Below are 15443 nucleotides of genomic sequence, written 5' to 3'. Positions count from 1 at the left end.
GAAAAATAAATAAATAAAGGTATCAGAGCCCTTTGACACGAAATCAAATCTATCCTTCGGCCCAAATTGATATTTGCCCGCGGGCATATGTAGAATAATTAATAGTTTTATACAATCAAGAGGAAACAAGCCTGAGAAGACATCTATATCCTAGGGTAAACTTTGAGGAAGAAATATTTACGAGTAAATACATGTAGAATAAGACGGCGAGGAGAGGGGTGAAAAGATACGCAAAAGTATAGAGGGGTCAGAATGCTGTTGGGATGAGAATCGAGAATGCCGAATAAAATTCGGAATTAAATGTGGAGGCCAAGAAGATAAAAAATAGAGATATTTATGGCTCCTGCTTCTATTATTGTAAAACCAAAATGATCAAGAATTGTAACAATAAAATAAACAGTAGGTACACGGGGGCAGAAAAGCACTGGGCCTTGTTGATCAGAGGCTCTTCACTGGTATCGCAATAATAGCGTTGGGGCAGGATGAAAAATATAGAAATGGAAGGAAGGAAAATATAGAGTTATCTGAGAAGAATGAAAGAGAAAAATAATTAATTCCATTAAAAAAAATAAAAAAAAAAAAAAAAAAAAAAAAAAAAAAAAAAAAAAAAAAAAAAAAAAGGGTATCATCGTTCCTTGCTTTACACCTCCTTCGTCCTCATAGTAGAGACGCGAGGAGGTGGTACATCTATTTCCGTCTCCACTAGCTCTAGACCAGACAAACTTGGGTATCTTTTACTGAAATTCGCCTCCCAGTTGTCATTTGGGCCTGTTGGCTTGATCATCTCTATGGAAGACTTGCGGTCCCTAGCAACTGTGGTTGACGACGGGGGGTTTTCAGGCCGGTTGCCGGTACGCAGCTTCTGTGGTTTTGGAGGTGCGGGGGGTTTCTGATCCGCGGCGGTGATAGTGGCACGTGATGTAAACGGCTCAGATGGGGTTGGCTGCTGGGGTCGCACAGACACAGGAAGCGGTTGAACCGATCGTGGGTCCTTTGGTAGCAGTCGAGGAGGTTGCTCGGGGGTATGTTGTTGTTGTAATGCGACGGGTTTTCGGGGGATGTTGAATGGTACGGGCCGTGGTGAGAGAGAGGGTTGTTCAAACTGCTTCGCCTGCAAAGCAGTTTCTGTATCAGTGTATCGTCCATATCCAGTTGCAGTTTTAATCGTTGGGTGTCTATCGTTTTCTTTGAGGAGTGACTGGACCTTGCTCTGAATTGATGCTGATCTTATTCCTTCAATCCTTCCCCCACTGAGTCCCCCATCCTCCCCCCGTTCAGCTAACCGTTGGCGATACTCAGCCGCAGCATTTGCGACCCGCTTCTCTTCCTGTGATAAACGTCGTCGCTCCAGCTCACGACGCATTTCTGGTGAAATATCATCGTTATTGGTTTCATGGATATCATCGCTCATTTCGGTAACTTCTGAGCCTGTTATTGGGGTGAGACGTGCATTCATATTGTCAGGAGACGGAGTACGGCTTGTCCTTTCCTGTGCTGTATTACTCTCAAAACGACGGAAGGCATCGCCAAACCGTCCAGCAAGTAGATTCTTAGTTCCAGATAGAGATATAGACGATAAACTGGAACGTTTAACATGCTTTGGCCCGCTGCTGACACGTTTCTCCCGTTTTCGGTTTGATTCCTCTACTTCTTTGGCACGTAAGAAGTCAATGTCTGACGATATGTTTGCTCGCTCATAGTCACGGTCCGTCTCAGACTGTGAGTGATGCAAGGCGTCACCTCCCTCGTATCCAACCCGGGAGAAGCTGGAATCGAAAGCTACTCTTGGGGTATCAACATCACGAAGGTAGTCCGGCCTGGATCCAACGAAAGCGCTGGTAGGTCGGGCCTTCGAGTTTGCGGATTTGGAACGGGTGGTGGGATCACTGATATCAAGGGTAGAAGGTCGGGATCCCTCTAGCGACGGTCTGGAAGAAACGGGGGATGTTGGCAAATCTTCATACGAAAGCTTCTGTTTGGATTCACGTTTGAAAAATCCACCTCGTGATGTATAGCCATCACGACTGCCGGAGGCTTTTTCATTGTCACTCTCCAATTGTTGGACGGAAGGTCGCCTTTCAAATGAGGAATTTGGATATTTATGTACAGGTCGTTGAGAGAAAGGTGGACTATCCGATGGACGCAAGCGTGGGGAAGGAGTTGTCATTGTCCCAGTAGACACCATGACCGGCTTTTGAGGAATAGGTTGATGTAGTGGAGTGGCTTGCTGTCGTGTCAATTCGGCGCGTAAGTCAGGAGATGGTATCGAAATCTTCTCCTCTAACGGTTTATCGCCGAGAGATTGGGACTGTGGTCCTATTGCCGGGGTCATTTGTGGTACAGCCGTCGGGTTCGCTTTGGCAAACGCCTCATCGGCGAGAGCATTGGTTATTCGCTTAGAAAGATCTTCCGTAGGTGTCTTGGTCTCTGTCACTGTCGGCTCAAATTCAAATTTGGACCCTTGCTCATGGAAGAGCGAAAATTCGTCCAAGGTTGGGAACCTGGAAGAGAGCTCATCACCGTTGGGGACTTTGCCCCCATCGAGGATAGCGAACGGGTCATTTGAAGTGGCCCTTAAAGGTGACGGGCTGGGCTTAGCTGAATTTTGATGCGAGGTAGATTTAGTCGGTCTCCCTCGCCTCATAGGAGCAATGTCAGGAATAATCTGCGTCTCCTGTATGGGCGGCGAAAAAGTCGCCCCTATTTTTGGTGTTTGGTTAGGAGATGGTGGCAGTTCTTGGTAACACCTTGCCTCGGAATGTGAACGCCCAGAGTAAATCTAGATCAAATCAGAACACTGTAGTTCATTAACGGGAGAGCCAAAGTAGAATATAGCACTTACGTCTTTGATAGGCACTTCTTTGCCTCGCATGCGACATGCCTCCTGTAGTACTTGATATATATTCGGTCGCTTTTGTGGGTCCTCTCGGAGCATAGACGCTATTTTTTAAAAGCCGGTCGTTAGAATAACAGTACTAGAGGAAAAACCAAAAAGGTTTTCCATCAGTCTTCGATATATCATACCTATAAGCAATTTTAATCTGTTGGAGAAAGGGGGATATGCAGGGAATTTAAATTTGGCATTAAGGATCGCCATCTGCCCAACCTCCTCGAAGGGAGTAGTATAATAACAGAGTTTGTACAGAAGGACGCCCAGCGCCCATATATCACTCTTCTCATCGATTGGTTGTTTGCGATAAACGTCAATCATCTCCGGGCTGCGATATTGTAAGGTGGTATGGCGCTGGACATCGTCCTCTATCAGCCTTCCTTCAGCAGCAGTAGTAGCAGCCGGACGCGGCGGCGCCGTCGACCCGAAGTCGCATAATTTGTAGCTGAACGAATTCCCATGCAGCGCTATCAAGACATTTTCGACTTTGAGATCCCTATGGAGCAAAGGCGGTTTAAGGTAGTGCATACAAGCGGTACCCTCGGCGACGTCGTTGAAAATCTTCAAGATCTCAGGCTCCGTCAGGCGATTTTGCAACCGAGTATTCATAAAATCGATCAAGCCGCCTCCAGCACAGAACTCCATGAGAAGGAAAACCTCATACCCACCGCCCTTTAGCTGGGACGCGTGGGAGTCAAAGTATTTGACAATATGCTTATGCCCCTTCAGCTTCTTCATGGTTTCGACTTCGGTCCGCATATTTGCCAACGCGGCTTTGTCCGGCACTGCAACTCTCTTCAGTACGGCAGTTTCAGCGCCATCGATCGGTTGCGGGAGGCGGACAACGTAGACGTGCGCGAACCCTCCCTCAGAGAGGTACTTCTCGATGACAACACGGTGACTTCCGACTTGGACCTTCGTTCCCGGGGCGAAGGTCCCAGCCGGCGGTACAGCCATTGCCATAGTAAATAGTCGATTGGTCTATCCAGGGCCACAAACAAAATGGGAGTTGGTGGGGAGGGACTCGATATCGCAGGCTTCAAGAAAGGGGAGGTTTAACTGGAACGAGGCGGTGGAGTAGAGTGCTACTATGGTATCAGTGAAAACGCCCCATGAAAGGGCAGCGAGGGGCAAACGCTGCGCAGAAAATTAGAGAAGCTGCATTGAAAAGGAAACAATCAAGGGAAGCACAAGAGGCAAAGAGAGATAGGCCCCGGAACTCCCTGGGACAACAGTGGGTGACTTGGGAGAATGATGCAGCTCAATGATCCCAACCAACTTGTGATCGTTGGCGGTCATCAAACGCTCAAGCAGCCTGGCCAATCAGACAAACGCACGACCGAGCGGTGGAATATTTCGCCGGGCTCCGGGATCACCGCCTTCCGCTTCTCAGTGTGAAGTCAAAAAATATCTAGCCAAGTATGGATGGTATGGGTATTGGAGTCAGGTTGTTGTTGCCTGACACGACACACACTGACGCTGACACGGCCATCAAATTCTACTGCCTACGATATTCCGCAGCCTAGTGCATTAGAAATACCATGATGGAGAGAGAAGTAAGCCGAGGGTGGTGGATTTGCGATCTACCTTCGTCTAGGAAAAAGTAGTAGGCCGAGCATACCAATATCATAGGCAGAAATGTCGGCGGGAGTCACGCTTCGATAATACTACGGATGCTGCTTCTATGACATGTGCGATTTATTTGTTCGTTGATGTTCAACTTCCCATGAGTCTATTTTAAAAGTTGCGAAATTTTCAGGTGACTTCTTACTGTGTTTAAGTGTATATTGCGCAGCTTGTAAAGGGGGTCATAACGTCGTGCCAAAGTTGGGTGGTATCCTATCTAAACATAAAATAGCATAAGGACAGAAAAGAAAACAATATAAAATAAGTATTAGAGGCCATATTGAAAAGTGAGCATCTCATCTCCCCGTCGCACACGGGCATCCTCTCCACCCATCCCCAACAGCTTCACTCCAATCCAGTACCTCACGCGCGAATCCCACCATGTCCCTCCTACAACAGCCAAGGGAGGAACTTTTCCAAACCCACCAACACCCGAGAGGTGGCCAGAGGATGAATGATCAGTTTCTAAATCTACAGCCGTAGCTCTTAGTGTCGCTGCGGAAAACCTAGATCTGGTATCATTTATCACACGTACCACCACCCAGAGCGCTACAAACCCCACGAAACTAAGCAACACGAAGCCCAATGTAATGAGTAATGGAATGCGATAGGCATCCTGCTGGAAGCGTGGGGAGAAGATAAGAGACGCGAAGACTCCCGCTAGATTCCCGTACCCGTTTATCCCTAGGACCATGGTTCGTTTTCCCGGGTTCGGAATGTTGCTTGCCAGCCATGTTACGGTTAGTGGGCTGGGGATGTAGCTTCCGCTCAGAAGTACACATAGAGAGAAATATATAGCTGTAGCCCTGGCTGGGGAAAGGGGTGTAGAGGAAGAGGACGATGAAAGAAAAACCGTAAGAAGTAGGCCGAGAGCTATCACCATGAGGCTTGCTAATATTGGGATGATGCGTTTCCGTGACTTATCGCTCCAATGGCTGAAGATATAGAGGAATATTGACGCGAGAAGGAATGGAGGAGCGGTGAGAAGGTTGCTGAGGGTGGGGGATGAAAGCTGAAGGGAGGATAGAACCAACGGAAGAAAAACGGAGAAGCCAGTGTTAGGGATAGCAGAAGCAATATTGAGAAGGAGAATCGGGAGCATTAGAGGTAGAAATAGAACCGTGGATAGGAGTTCCGACTTGGATAGTCCCGAGTCTGATGAAACGTTGGAGCTCACCCAAGGCTGCTTCTTAGTGCTGTTATGGTCTGGTAATAGCCGAAGTCGCTGTTCATCATCAGGCCCAGTTAGGGTTTCTTCTTCTAGAAGCTCATCTGACAATGTCGTGGAATTCAAGGCTTTTTGACTCTGACAATCGGCGTCCGCCCGATCAACAAGGATGCGCTGTTCTGCGTACGCTCGCTCTTCTTCATTCAAAAACCAAGCAGTTCCCACGCTTCGGGGCAGCCAGAAAAACCCGATGATCGCAATTACAATAGTTAGGCATCCTTCAGCCAAGAAGAGAATTTGCCATGGCCTTAAAGTTCCTGGGTGTGAATCTGAGGCAGTATCACTGCCGTCGATGGGTTCTTCACTTGGAGGGAAACGAGAGAAAACAGAATACGCAATTACTCCTCCAAGAGCTCCTGCTACTCCGTACGACCCATAAAAGAGCCCAAGTCGACGTCCAAACTCGAAACGGGTGTAAAACAGCGAAAGGTAGGATACCGCAGTAGGGTAGAAGCCAGCTGCAAGGAGCAGGAATGTTAACCATATTGTATAACAAGGAATTGTAAACCCGTCTTATTAAGGTAATCAAGCGCTATGTATCTAAAAACAAGGCAGAAACTCTCACCTTCCAAAGCCCCGAGTACAACCCTCAACAAAATAAGCTGCCATCTATGTCGGACCCACATATGCAGCAGCGTGCAAACTCCCCAGAGCGTCATAACACTCGGCACCCATCTGCTCATTCCGAACTTTCTTCCCGCCGCAGCCCCGACGGGCTGCAGAGCAACAAAGAAGACAAAAAACCATGCTACCGCCGCATTCAAATCTTCAGGTTGTAGCCCGACGTCACGAGTGAAATGGGCTGTTTCGGCATTCCCAATATTAGAGCGGTCGAGGGAATTTACAAGGAATAGGACAGAGAGAAACGGAAGGAGGATGAAATCGAGCTTGCGGACGGTGCTGGTATGGATTGATCGGTCTGGTTCCGCACTGCGGTTTTCGGCTGTCGGCATCATTGCGTGTTATGTCACTTGCTGGTCATTATTCATACGGGATGTAGGGAAAGGCCGTTAAACAACATGATGGTTGAAGGGCGATATTGAAAGAAAATAAAATGGCCCCTGGCTCCAACCATATCCGCTTGGCCTTTGGTGGTTGTTTCATGAGCCTTTGGGGTGTGGCCGTGTGGATTGACGTCGTATCTGGGGACAGGGGATTGGTCGTTCTTCACCATTTCGAGCCAGGTGAGCAAAATCACGTGGCCCAGCTCTTTCTTTCAGCGCCAACGGAGTTCCACAACTAATAAGAAAATTGAAGGAATGGACGGGGAACAGGATTCTACTACATCAGATCATCCCAGCTGATCATCATGCATAGAGCTCGGGAGCTTTCAATAATTCTATCCAGGGTGAAACTAGCTGAACGAGTTCTAGCTGCTGGAAGCCCGCTTACCCGTTGACCTTGGCGAAACAACCAAAACCGCCGACCAGCTTTTATAACTATTATAGAATACTCGGAAGAAAATCCCGTTGATCGTTTGGAGAATTATCAGGAGCTTCAATCAGCATGTTGGTAGAGCGGTTTTGGGTGTATCATTTACTGCATTTACGTGGAATTGAAATATATATATGCTATGTATATATGGTATGGTTCATCTAATATGACATGAACCCTCTCCTATGATTCAATGATAATCGAGTTCGAATGGCAAACTCACCAGAGCTAAAGCCAAATACAAGCGCATCACTCAGCTCCCATAACTCGCAAATTAGACCTAATCGAGGAGGTTGACCACACCGAATAATGAGCAAGAAGCAATGCTGGGAACAAACAAATGGCAGCCCACTGTGACTTCTGTGATGATGCCAAAAGGTGAATGCCAAGACCACCAAGCGCTGCCAAACACGTCAAACACACCGCCTTTCATGTAGCGTGGGGCGGCAACATTCAGCAAATTGAGCACACAGCCAATCAGCTGCTAGTAGCGAGGTTACGAGGATGTGCCAAGTCACGCTTGGTCAGAACAAGAAAAAAGTAAACAAATGAAAAAATACAACCTCCACGCCATCAGCAGTGAGCAAATCCTCGAAGAAATTGACAAGTAATGTTTTGAGGAAGCCCTTTGCATAGAAATAGGGGATCGTAAAAGGTGAATGGGAAATGAATGTAATTCCTGTGTCTCGCACATATCGTATCCATTGATATGGGGGAGAGGAAAAAGTAGGAAAGCTGTGACTATCCGTCGTTACATTTTGCGTTGCACATCCCATCCCTCCGTTGGGCGGAAAAGAAATGCAGTCCAATGACAAGCTCCATTTAAAGAATAGTTGGCCAATCGGTTGGGAGTAAACTCCGCTGTCGAGTTCAGTCTTGAGGCTCACCGACAAATGGAAAGGAAAGCCAATGCACCATGACTCGACAACCTCGCGCGATGATTTGGCCAATGTGTCAACATGCGGGGAGGATGGAGGCACCTTTTGAAAGAAATATGTAAACAAACAAAACCCGCAGTTGTCTGCCTGAACGGTTCGCCAGGTGGGCTTCTGCGGGAATTTTTGCATTGTGTGATTTGGTGAAGTATCAGCAAGGAGATAAATTCAGGACTCAGTGTACAGATTAGTGGCAGAGTCCAATTGGAGTTTTTTCGTGAGAAAAAAGCTAGCGAAGACAGACAAATGTGGTGGTTAGAAACTAAAATATTTGCTTTTTCTTTTCTCTTTCTGCTGAGGCGCGCTCGAATGTTGAGGCTCCCCCAGCAGCAGAAAAATCCCGCTGAGTTTCCCCGGCGACCTTGCAGGGGGTCTGCGGAGAGACGACGGCTTCATCCGCACGCTTAATCGAACGACCACGAAGCAATCAGAATTTGAAAAAAAGGCTATAAAAATATTAATAAACCATTAATCCAGAATAATAACTCCGTCAATCCTTTTCAGAACCTTCTTTTATCCCCAGGTTACTCAGTTGTCGATTGCTCTTCCTCTTTGTCACACCTCACTACTGCCTTCTGCCTGGTTCCTGGCCCTGGACGAGCCCGCATTGTTTCGAGAACTTGGTCCGTTCGGAAATCTTACGATAATACAAGGTTGGTAAACTTCACATCCTTCCTTTTCGTCTCTCTTTTCTCCCTGGGTTTCGTCGTGTTTGCTGTTGGTGTTTGGTTCATGTTGGGTTCTGGTGGCAACTTGAGAACTTTTCTTTTGAAAATACGATTTTATGCTCATATTGTTTGCAGACTGCCTGCTCTTTTCTTGTAAATACTCAGGCATAAGAGCTAGCCGTCCTGGTTTATAATCCCCCACAAAAACATACATTAATTCGAATTCAGCAGCTTATCTTACTTGAGCTACGCCGCTTTCCACCACTTACACCACCAATTCGACTAGTTGGGATATTTTTAAGATCTTCCAGGCAGAACCACCTACCTCAACAACCTCAACAGGTGCAACGTTGGGATTGGGGCCCAAGTGCCACCCCAATATATGGCTGATCATGAAGACATCCCCCATTGCTCCTAGATCTCGACTGGTACGGATTGTTCAAAGGGTATAGGAAGTATTGTCATAGAATCTACAGGACAGAAAATTTCAGCTGTCCTCTAAGTTTCAATTACGCATATACGCTCAATATTCACGACATTTGCATGCACTTCGCGATCTGACTTTACTTTTTTCGCCGCAAGAATGGACGGACCCCCGCCGCCTCCCCCACCTCATGGGACTCCCCCAGGAGGTAGGCCACCTCCCAATGCAAACGGCGGATACCGCAAATCGACAGACCTTCCGGAAGGGCCATATGATATTTTCATTGTTCCTCCCCATTCATCAGGCTCTGGCTTCATATACCTACCCTCCCTGCAATGCCACAGAAACAGCTTTCTGGCAGGAGTTGCGGCCACTTTGGTTGGAGTTGCAGTATACGTGTGGGTGGTGCCACTTATGAAAACTTGGGTTTCAACCGTTGCTCAAAGTGGTGACACAAGCGTCTTTTTGATTGTTATAGTGGTTGGAGTTGCTAGTTGGGCATGGGGAAGGTCACAGATACATCTCAGCGGAACACCCCCACCGCCCCCACGAGGTAGCCCTAGGTCTCCTCCCTCTCCTCCTCCCCCAGGGGGAGGAGGAGGTCCCCGAGGTCCACAGCACGAACCGCCTCCCTCATCAGGCCCTAATCATAACTCCGGGGGAGGACCCCACTATCAAAACTTCAATAGTCAGTACCCAGGGGGAGGCTATGGGAATGGCCCTAACCCTGGTGGACAATACAACGGTGGCCCGTTCCCCGGGAGCCAGTATCCTGGAGGCCATCGATATACACAAGGAGAGGGAACTCCGGGATCTAGCGAATCCCCTCCACCACCTCAACCTCCCCCACCGCCCCAATCCCCTCCAGACCCACCACCAGCCACACCGCCCAAGCAGCCTCAGAATGACACTCCCAAACCGAAAGACACAGACTGGGAGAAAGCGAGGGAAGAAACAAAGCGAAAAGAAGACATAAGACGGAAGATGGAGGAGTTCCGGAAGAAGAGAGAGGAGGAGGAGAAGGAGAAACAAAGACAACGAGAGAAGGAGGCACGAGAAAGGGAATTCCGTGAGAGGAAGGAGAAGAGAGAAAAGGAACGGCTTGCTAAGGAAGCTGAGGAAAAGGAGGCTGCAGAGAAAGCTGCCAAAGAAAAAGCAAGGCAAGAAGCTGCTGCTCGGTTCGCCGCTGCTCGAGAGGCGGCTGCTGCCAAGAGAGCTGCAGACAAGGCAGCCGCGGAAAAACTTGCAGCTGAGAAGCTCGCAGCTGAGAAACTTGCGGAAAAACTTGCGGCAGCGAAGTTGATGGCGGAAAAGTTGGCAGCGGAGAAATTGGCAGCGGAGAAACTGGCAGCGGAGAAGCTAGCAGCAGAGAAACGAGCAGAATCGGTAAAGCAGGCACCATCCCCAAAAACTCCCCCAAGAACGCCTTCTCCGCAGAAAAAACCGCCGCCATTCCCATCTGCTAGAACTGAACTTGACGACGACGCATACTCATTTCGTCCCTACGATCGACCCAAGAAACAACCATCCGCACCCTCGGTATTCTCAGAGTCATCATATGCACCGTCGCAATCGACAGCACGAACAACTCCACCCCCCTCTCGACGAGGACCATATTCCACCAAAGACCCCGATAAGATCATTATTTCTGGTGTGTATGTATTCAACAACACTTTTATGAGGACACCCGTTGGACAACTGGTGTCCGGGAAGGGACACGTGACCGATGGTTTAATCCTGCGCATCACGACTGAAGGAATGTTCGTAGACGATGATATTAGAGGCGTAGCCCAACGCGAATGGGACATCAAGGCATGGACAATGAAGCTTGTAGAGGTATGGTGCCCCCAGCTCGGTACGAACCCTCCTCCCACCCGCCCAAGCCCCGTGAAGGCAAATCCCTTCCGGTTCAGCACGTCCTACGCGCACAAGGTTCCCAGCAGTGAGGAATCTGACGCGTATCTGGCAAACCTGCACAGGTCTTGCAAGAACCAGTGCCGGCTGGGGGCTACGTCTTCCGGAATGGGACCCCTCAATGGCAATAGCAAAAGCAGAATCATTGATGATGGAGACCTCCTGCAGAGCGCGGAATTGCGTGGCTTCCACGTCGTTCGTGCAAGCCTCAGAGACCAGGAAGGCAAGAAATATGTCTTCGTCTTGCAGGAGACTGAGGCTTGGAAAGTAGCAATCGGGCTGCAGCGTTTGAAGAAAGGGAGTCAAGTTAGGGCATTGGGTGTGTGTGGCTTGCCTGCTAACGAGACCAATGCTGTTCTTGAGAGTCTGGGGTATATCGCAAATTGATGGTGATGGTAGTTTTCCAACTGCCCTTCAGGTCAGCGATCAGGTAAGCCTCTATTCCCCGTGTGGAAGTTTTAAAGAATGCCATGAATGATTTTGGCCATTGGAACAAGAGGTGCTGACCATCAATTAGATAACCTCCAGTCGCCACATCCCTGAATTCTTGTGTTTGTCACCCTGCGGCTTGTTCAATTCTTGTGTCTATTTCCTGTTGTTTTCGATGATTTTCTTTCTTCCTTGTTTCAGCCCTTCGCCAGGCACATCCATAATATGCATCTTCTCAGGTCATTTTAGCGATGGAGTTTAGAGTGCATATATCATTCATTCGCTCAGTCATCCTTTTGTCCTCTGGCGCGCATTCTCTTTAGAAGACTCCCCTGCTGCAATAGCCCTTTCCATGTTTTTAAAGTTACCTGGCGTTTGATGATTACCATTCTCCTCACCACCTAGTCGTCGGTCTTACCTTCCTTTATCTGTCTTTAAGCGTCCCCAGTTCTGTTTTTGTTTTTTTGTTTTTTTGTTTTTTTGTTTTTTGTTTTTTGTTTTTTTTTTGGTTTTTGGCATGGAACTCGTTTTTGCCGCCCCGTACATCTATGACCTCGAGTTATGTGTGAACGCATGTTGCCATAGACTAATTTGGTCTGGACATCATACGCTGGTGTGTACAGTGCACATAATTTTGGAAATATTCTAGTTAATACCTTTGGGAAATATTTTTTTTGATATTTATAGTTTTTTAGTCGCACCTAGCTCATTGACTTCTTTTCTTTTCCTTGACCGTCAATTAGTCCCCCGCTGGGCTATAGCAACACGATTTCTAATTATTCCACCCCCAGGAAGCTGATGCGGAGGATTCGGTCTTGCCGCGTAACCATGAATTTATTTCGAGGTATGATAGCGGAATCATTCGGCAGGCGGCGCTAGGACGCCAGCCCAGATTTTCTGCAACATTTCAGCCACAAACCTTCCAAAATGAACACAAACCAGCGCATCTTCAAACAACCAGATCCGTGAACAAATAGGACTGGAACTCGCGTCCAATCAATGGCACATGGATCGATACACAGTTGCTTATTATGAGCTGTCTGCATTCTCTAATCCGGAACCCCTCTTTTCAAGATGCAGATTCCAGCCCCCCGCTCAGCAAGCCATTTCCGTAAAAAAAAAAAAAAAAAAATTGGTAAGCTTGAGCTGATGTGAGGTTAAAATAATGTGGCTGCCTGCTCAACTGTGGATAATCCACGCACTCACCTCCATCATCACCTCTATCTGAGGTCTCTAAAAGCTCAACCCTACCAGTTTTGTTCTCTCAGGAAGGGAATCGACCGCGGACGGGGAGTCCCCGCGCTGGATGCTTCGGACGCTGTGATGTTTTGATTTGGTCTGCGGAACTGATTTTTGAGACCTCGTTCTGATTTGCCCCACGCTCCAGGATCAATCTTCACAAAAACTGATGTACGACATGATTTGCGGGACCTAAGTGGTCTGAAGTTTGGGAATCCCCAAACTTGATTCTTGTTTTTATTTATTCTCTCTCTCCTTGAGCTGCTTGCGCTGTGGTTTTGTGTGCCAATGGCACTGTACGAGGCCCGCTGAACAACTGTAGCAGCACTGGCGTAGCATTGTCCTTCCCGGGTTCTTCTTTTCTTTTCTTTTTAAAGAAGGAAAAAGCGCCCCTAACTACCCTTGATTGACTGAATTATTTGCCTCGTCTGACGGGTTGGTTGCAGACTTGGCTCGGCTAGGTGTTCCAAGCAAGGCCCTTTATATACGGCGTTCCCTCACCCTGTCTTGTATTCGAAGCTTGTCTCTTGCCCCTCTCACCCGACCTGCTGATAGAAACAAGAAGTGTTTTCTATCGATCTATTCAACGCCGCAACGCTTATTCTCCAGCCCAATAAGGATCGGATTGGGAAATTTTGAATATTATGTCCTCATACTCCGACCAGCCAAGGTATCGGGATGATCCTTCCGCGAACGAGAAGGATATCCTAGCTGCTCAATATAATACTGCAGCCTTGGAAGATGCAGAAGCGTGCCCCGTCAACAAAAACCGTTTCTGCTTTATGAAGAGATTGCGAGCCTGCTCAGGAGACAACTCTCGGCCTATCTGGGCTAGAGTCTCACTCGCACTGTTCAAGGTTGTCCTCTTTGTTGGACTCATTGGCTTCCTTTTCAAGGGCACTTTCCACGGACTTAAGAAGGTATGCAGGAAGTAATTATTTCATCCTCGCTTCAAAGTTGCGCATCCTGTCCATTTTCATGTGAAATGTCATGTTTCGTTTGACTATTTATTACCTTTGATGCCTCCATACCTAGTTGATACTAACGAGTATCTCTAGCAATATGCGCCCTCTAAGCAGAACAACCAAGTCTCTGTAAATGACTGGCACGACCATGGGCCTTCTGAAAAACGGGACATTTCTGTCAATACAACTACCAACTCCATTGTTGGCAAATTTCCGCTCTATGACAGCCTGAATCTGACTACCGTCACCGGCAGTATTGCTGTAGTCATCGACCCTCAGCCTGCACATCCGGAGCAACCAGACAAGCCAGCACGTGTGTCCATCAAGACCGAGTCGGGAAGTATTTCTATTGCGTTCAGACTGCCCGGTGTGCAACCCGCCCTGAACGATGCGTCCAGCTTCACTCAACTGCAAACCCTCTACCACTCGGAGCAACCCAGCGCACGGAGCAGCAACGACAAGAACAAAAACAACCTGCACGCCTTCATCACCCCACGAGCCTACGAAGTAGAAATCCACACTTCCTCCGGTAGCATCTCGGGCCAAGTCGCTTTCTCAAATCTGCTCAAGATCTCCACCGTCTCCGGCTCTATCAGCGCCAACCTCATCCCCCTCGTCTTCCTACCCTACGAGGGCGAAGAGCCCCCCTACGACCCCCATGATCCCTACCACCCTCCGGGCGATGGCCGTGGTGGCTTTGTTCCGGCACATCGCTCCAACGTCTCCATCATCACCTCCACTGAGACAGGAAGCACGCATCTCTCGATCTCGGAGCCCTTCTTCCCACCTCCACCAGAACCTGCCAAGAAATCCCCCAACAAGCCCGAGCCGCCCCAGAAAGGCAAGCAGGTCCCTCGATCTATCACCGCACACCATATCGCGCGCGGCTCCGGCTCTTTGGCCGTTGTTTACCCGCCATCCTGGGCTGGGCGAGTCCATGCGAGCAGCTCTGGCAAGGGTCATGTCCGCCTTGGCGGTGAGGGCTTACTGGTTCGCCATGGCAATCAAACAGTTGCTGACGGTGTGAGATATCCGGACCCCGAGGACGAGTGGGATGCTCCGTGGTGGGGCGCGTCTGGCATGATGAACGTTACTGTTGCGAGTAATGGGGGTATGGTCGACTTTTTCGCTAGGGGGGATAGGCTGGATGTATGAGTGAGCTAGGGAGCAGTATTGAGTATTGGGTTGGATTGGCGGGGAGATAAGAAATAGTCTGAGAAAGAAAAAGGTGTGGAGAGTTCATGGTGGGATGGGAATGGGATGAAGGAATAAATACAATAGGTAAAGTAATCTAGTAAGAAAGGACATGCGCGCTGATGGTATCTTTCTCCCTTCTACTTGGGACTTTATTTTATATTTGTTCGTATATTCATTCAATATTTTCGATTTTGGGCATCCAGAAAATTTCCTTTTCTCTCATTTCCCCCGTTTTCTTCCTTCAGTTCGCCGTGGAATAATTGGGTTTCTGGTGATAAAAAATTTATACCCCGCTTTGAATAATAATATACATACATAGAAATTAGAACTCTCTCCGGGATGAAAAATAATATTTGGCCCCCCGGGCTAGTAAACAAGAGTCGAAAAAGAAAAGAGACAAAGCTCATTTAATCGAATTGGCCCTTCACCTAGTTTTTACGCACCTAACCTTCATACAGAAAATAGATTAATTGAATCAATATTATCCTTCTGAA

The 15443-nt window shown here is 48.1% G+C and overlaps 4 protein-coding genes across 5 annotated transcripts; 2 read left to right on the top strand and 2 right to left on the bottom strand.

Annotated features, from left to right (window-relative positions):
* Position 1: 1 nt before the first annotated feature.
* On the bottom strand, positions 2–4469 carry BDCG_00603 (NAK/BIKE protein kinase). The gene is made up of 3 exons (XM_045416110.1): positions 3025–4469; positions 2843–2940; positions 2–2779 (listed from the first exon to the last, which is right to left on the bottom strand). The coding sequence occupies exons 1-3, from the start codon at positions 3851–3853 to the stop codon at positions 641–643; spliced, it is 3066 nt and encodes a 1021-aa protein (XP_045271911.1). The 5' UTR covers positions 3854–4469; the 3' UTR covers positions 2–640.
* A 36-nt stretch (positions 4470–4505) lies between these two features.
* On the bottom strand, positions 4506–7207 carry BDCG_00602 (MFS transporter). Its single transcript, XM_045416109.1, has 2 exons — positions 6310–7207; positions 4506–6202 (listed from the first exon to the last, which is right to left on the bottom strand). Exons 1-2 carry the CDS (start codon positions 6698–6700, stop codon positions 4785–4787), a joined length of 1809 nt encoding a protein of 602 aa, XP_045271910.1. The 5' UTR covers positions 6701–7207; the 3' UTR covers positions 4506–4784.
* Positions 7208–8266: 1059 nt separating this feature from the next.
* On the top strand, positions 8267–12680 carry BDCG_00601. Of its 2 annotated transcripts, none has more exons than XM_045416107.1 (4): positions 8267–8766; positions 9010–11041; positions 11288–11549; positions 11637–12680. In XM_045416107.1, exons 2-3 carry the CDS (start codon positions 9365–9367, stop codon positions 11504–11506), a joined length of 1896 nt encoding a protein of 631 aa, XP_045279230.1. In that variant the 5' UTR covers positions 8267–8766; positions 9010–9364; the 3' UTR covers positions 11507–11549; positions 11637–12680. The 2 variants fall into 2 exon arrangements, with proteins under 2 accessions (XP_045279230.1, XP_045279231.1); XM_045416108.1 differs by having other exon boundaries at positions 8917–10860; positions 10974–11549; positions 11637–12302.
* Positions 12681–12688: 8 nt separating this feature from the next.
* On the top strand, positions 12689–15388 carry BDCG_00600 (uncharacterized protein). The gene is made up of 2 exons (XM_045416106.1): positions 12689–13707; positions 13846–15388. Exons 1-2 carry the CDS (start codon positions 13432–13434, stop codon positions 14905–14907), a joined length of 1338 nt encoding a protein of 445 aa, XP_045271909.1. The 5' UTR covers positions 12689–13431; the 3' UTR covers positions 14908–15388.
* The last annotated feature ends 55 nt before the right edge of the window (positions 15389–15443 follow it).

The sequence above is a fragment of the Blastomyces dermatitidis genome (genome assembly GCF_000003525.1).
Source record: "Blastomyces dermatitidis ER-3 genomic scaffold supercont1.1, whole genome shotgun sequence".
Classification (NCBI taxonomy): domain Eukaryota; kingdom Fungi; phylum Ascomycota; class Eurotiomycetes; order Onygenales; family Ajellomycetaceae; genus Blastomyces; species Blastomyces dermatitidis.
This window is presented reverse-complemented; position numbering and strand designations above follow the sequence as displayed.

Excerpts from the sequence above, each read along its gene's own strand:
- BDCG_00603 (XM_045416110.1), bottom strand. The coding sequence starts at position 3,853 with ATGGCAATGGCTGTACCGCCGGCTGGGACCTTCGCCCCGGGAACGAAG. Across the intron at positions 2,941-3,024 it reads CAGATTAAAATTGCTTATAG|CGTCTATGCTCCGAGAGGAC; the intron begins GTATGATATATC and ends TTTAAAAAATAG. Across the intron at positions 2,780-2,842 it reads AAGAAGTGCCTATCAAAGAC|ATTTACTCTGGGCGTTCACA; the intron begins GTAAGTGCTATA and ends GATTTGATCTAG.
- BDCG_00602 (XM_045416109.1), bottom strand. The coding sequence starts at position 6,700 with ATGATGCCGACAGCCGAAAACCGCAGTGCGGAACCAGACCGATCAATC. Across the intron at positions 6,203-6,309 it reads TGTACTCGGGGCTTTGGAAG|CTGGCTTCTACCCTACTGCG; the intron begins GTGAGAGTTTCT and ends TGCTCCTTGCAG.
- BDCG_00601 (XM_045416107.1), top strand. The coding sequence starts at position 9,365 with ATGGACGGACCCCCGCCGCCTCCCCCACCTCATGGGACTCCCCCAGGA. Across the intron at positions 11,042-11,287 it reads GGACAATGAAGCTTGTAGAG|AGCGCGGAATTGCGTGGCTT; the intron begins GTATGGTGCCCC and ends GACCTCCTGCAG.
- BDCG_00600 (XM_045416106.1), top strand. The coding sequence starts at position 13,432 with ATGTCCTCATACTCCGACCAGCCAAGGTATCGGGATGATCCTTCCGCG. Across the intron at positions 13,708-13,845 it reads CTTTCCACGGACTTAAGAAG|CAATATGCGCCCTCTAAGCA; the intron begins GTATGCAGGAAG and ends GAGTATCTCTAG.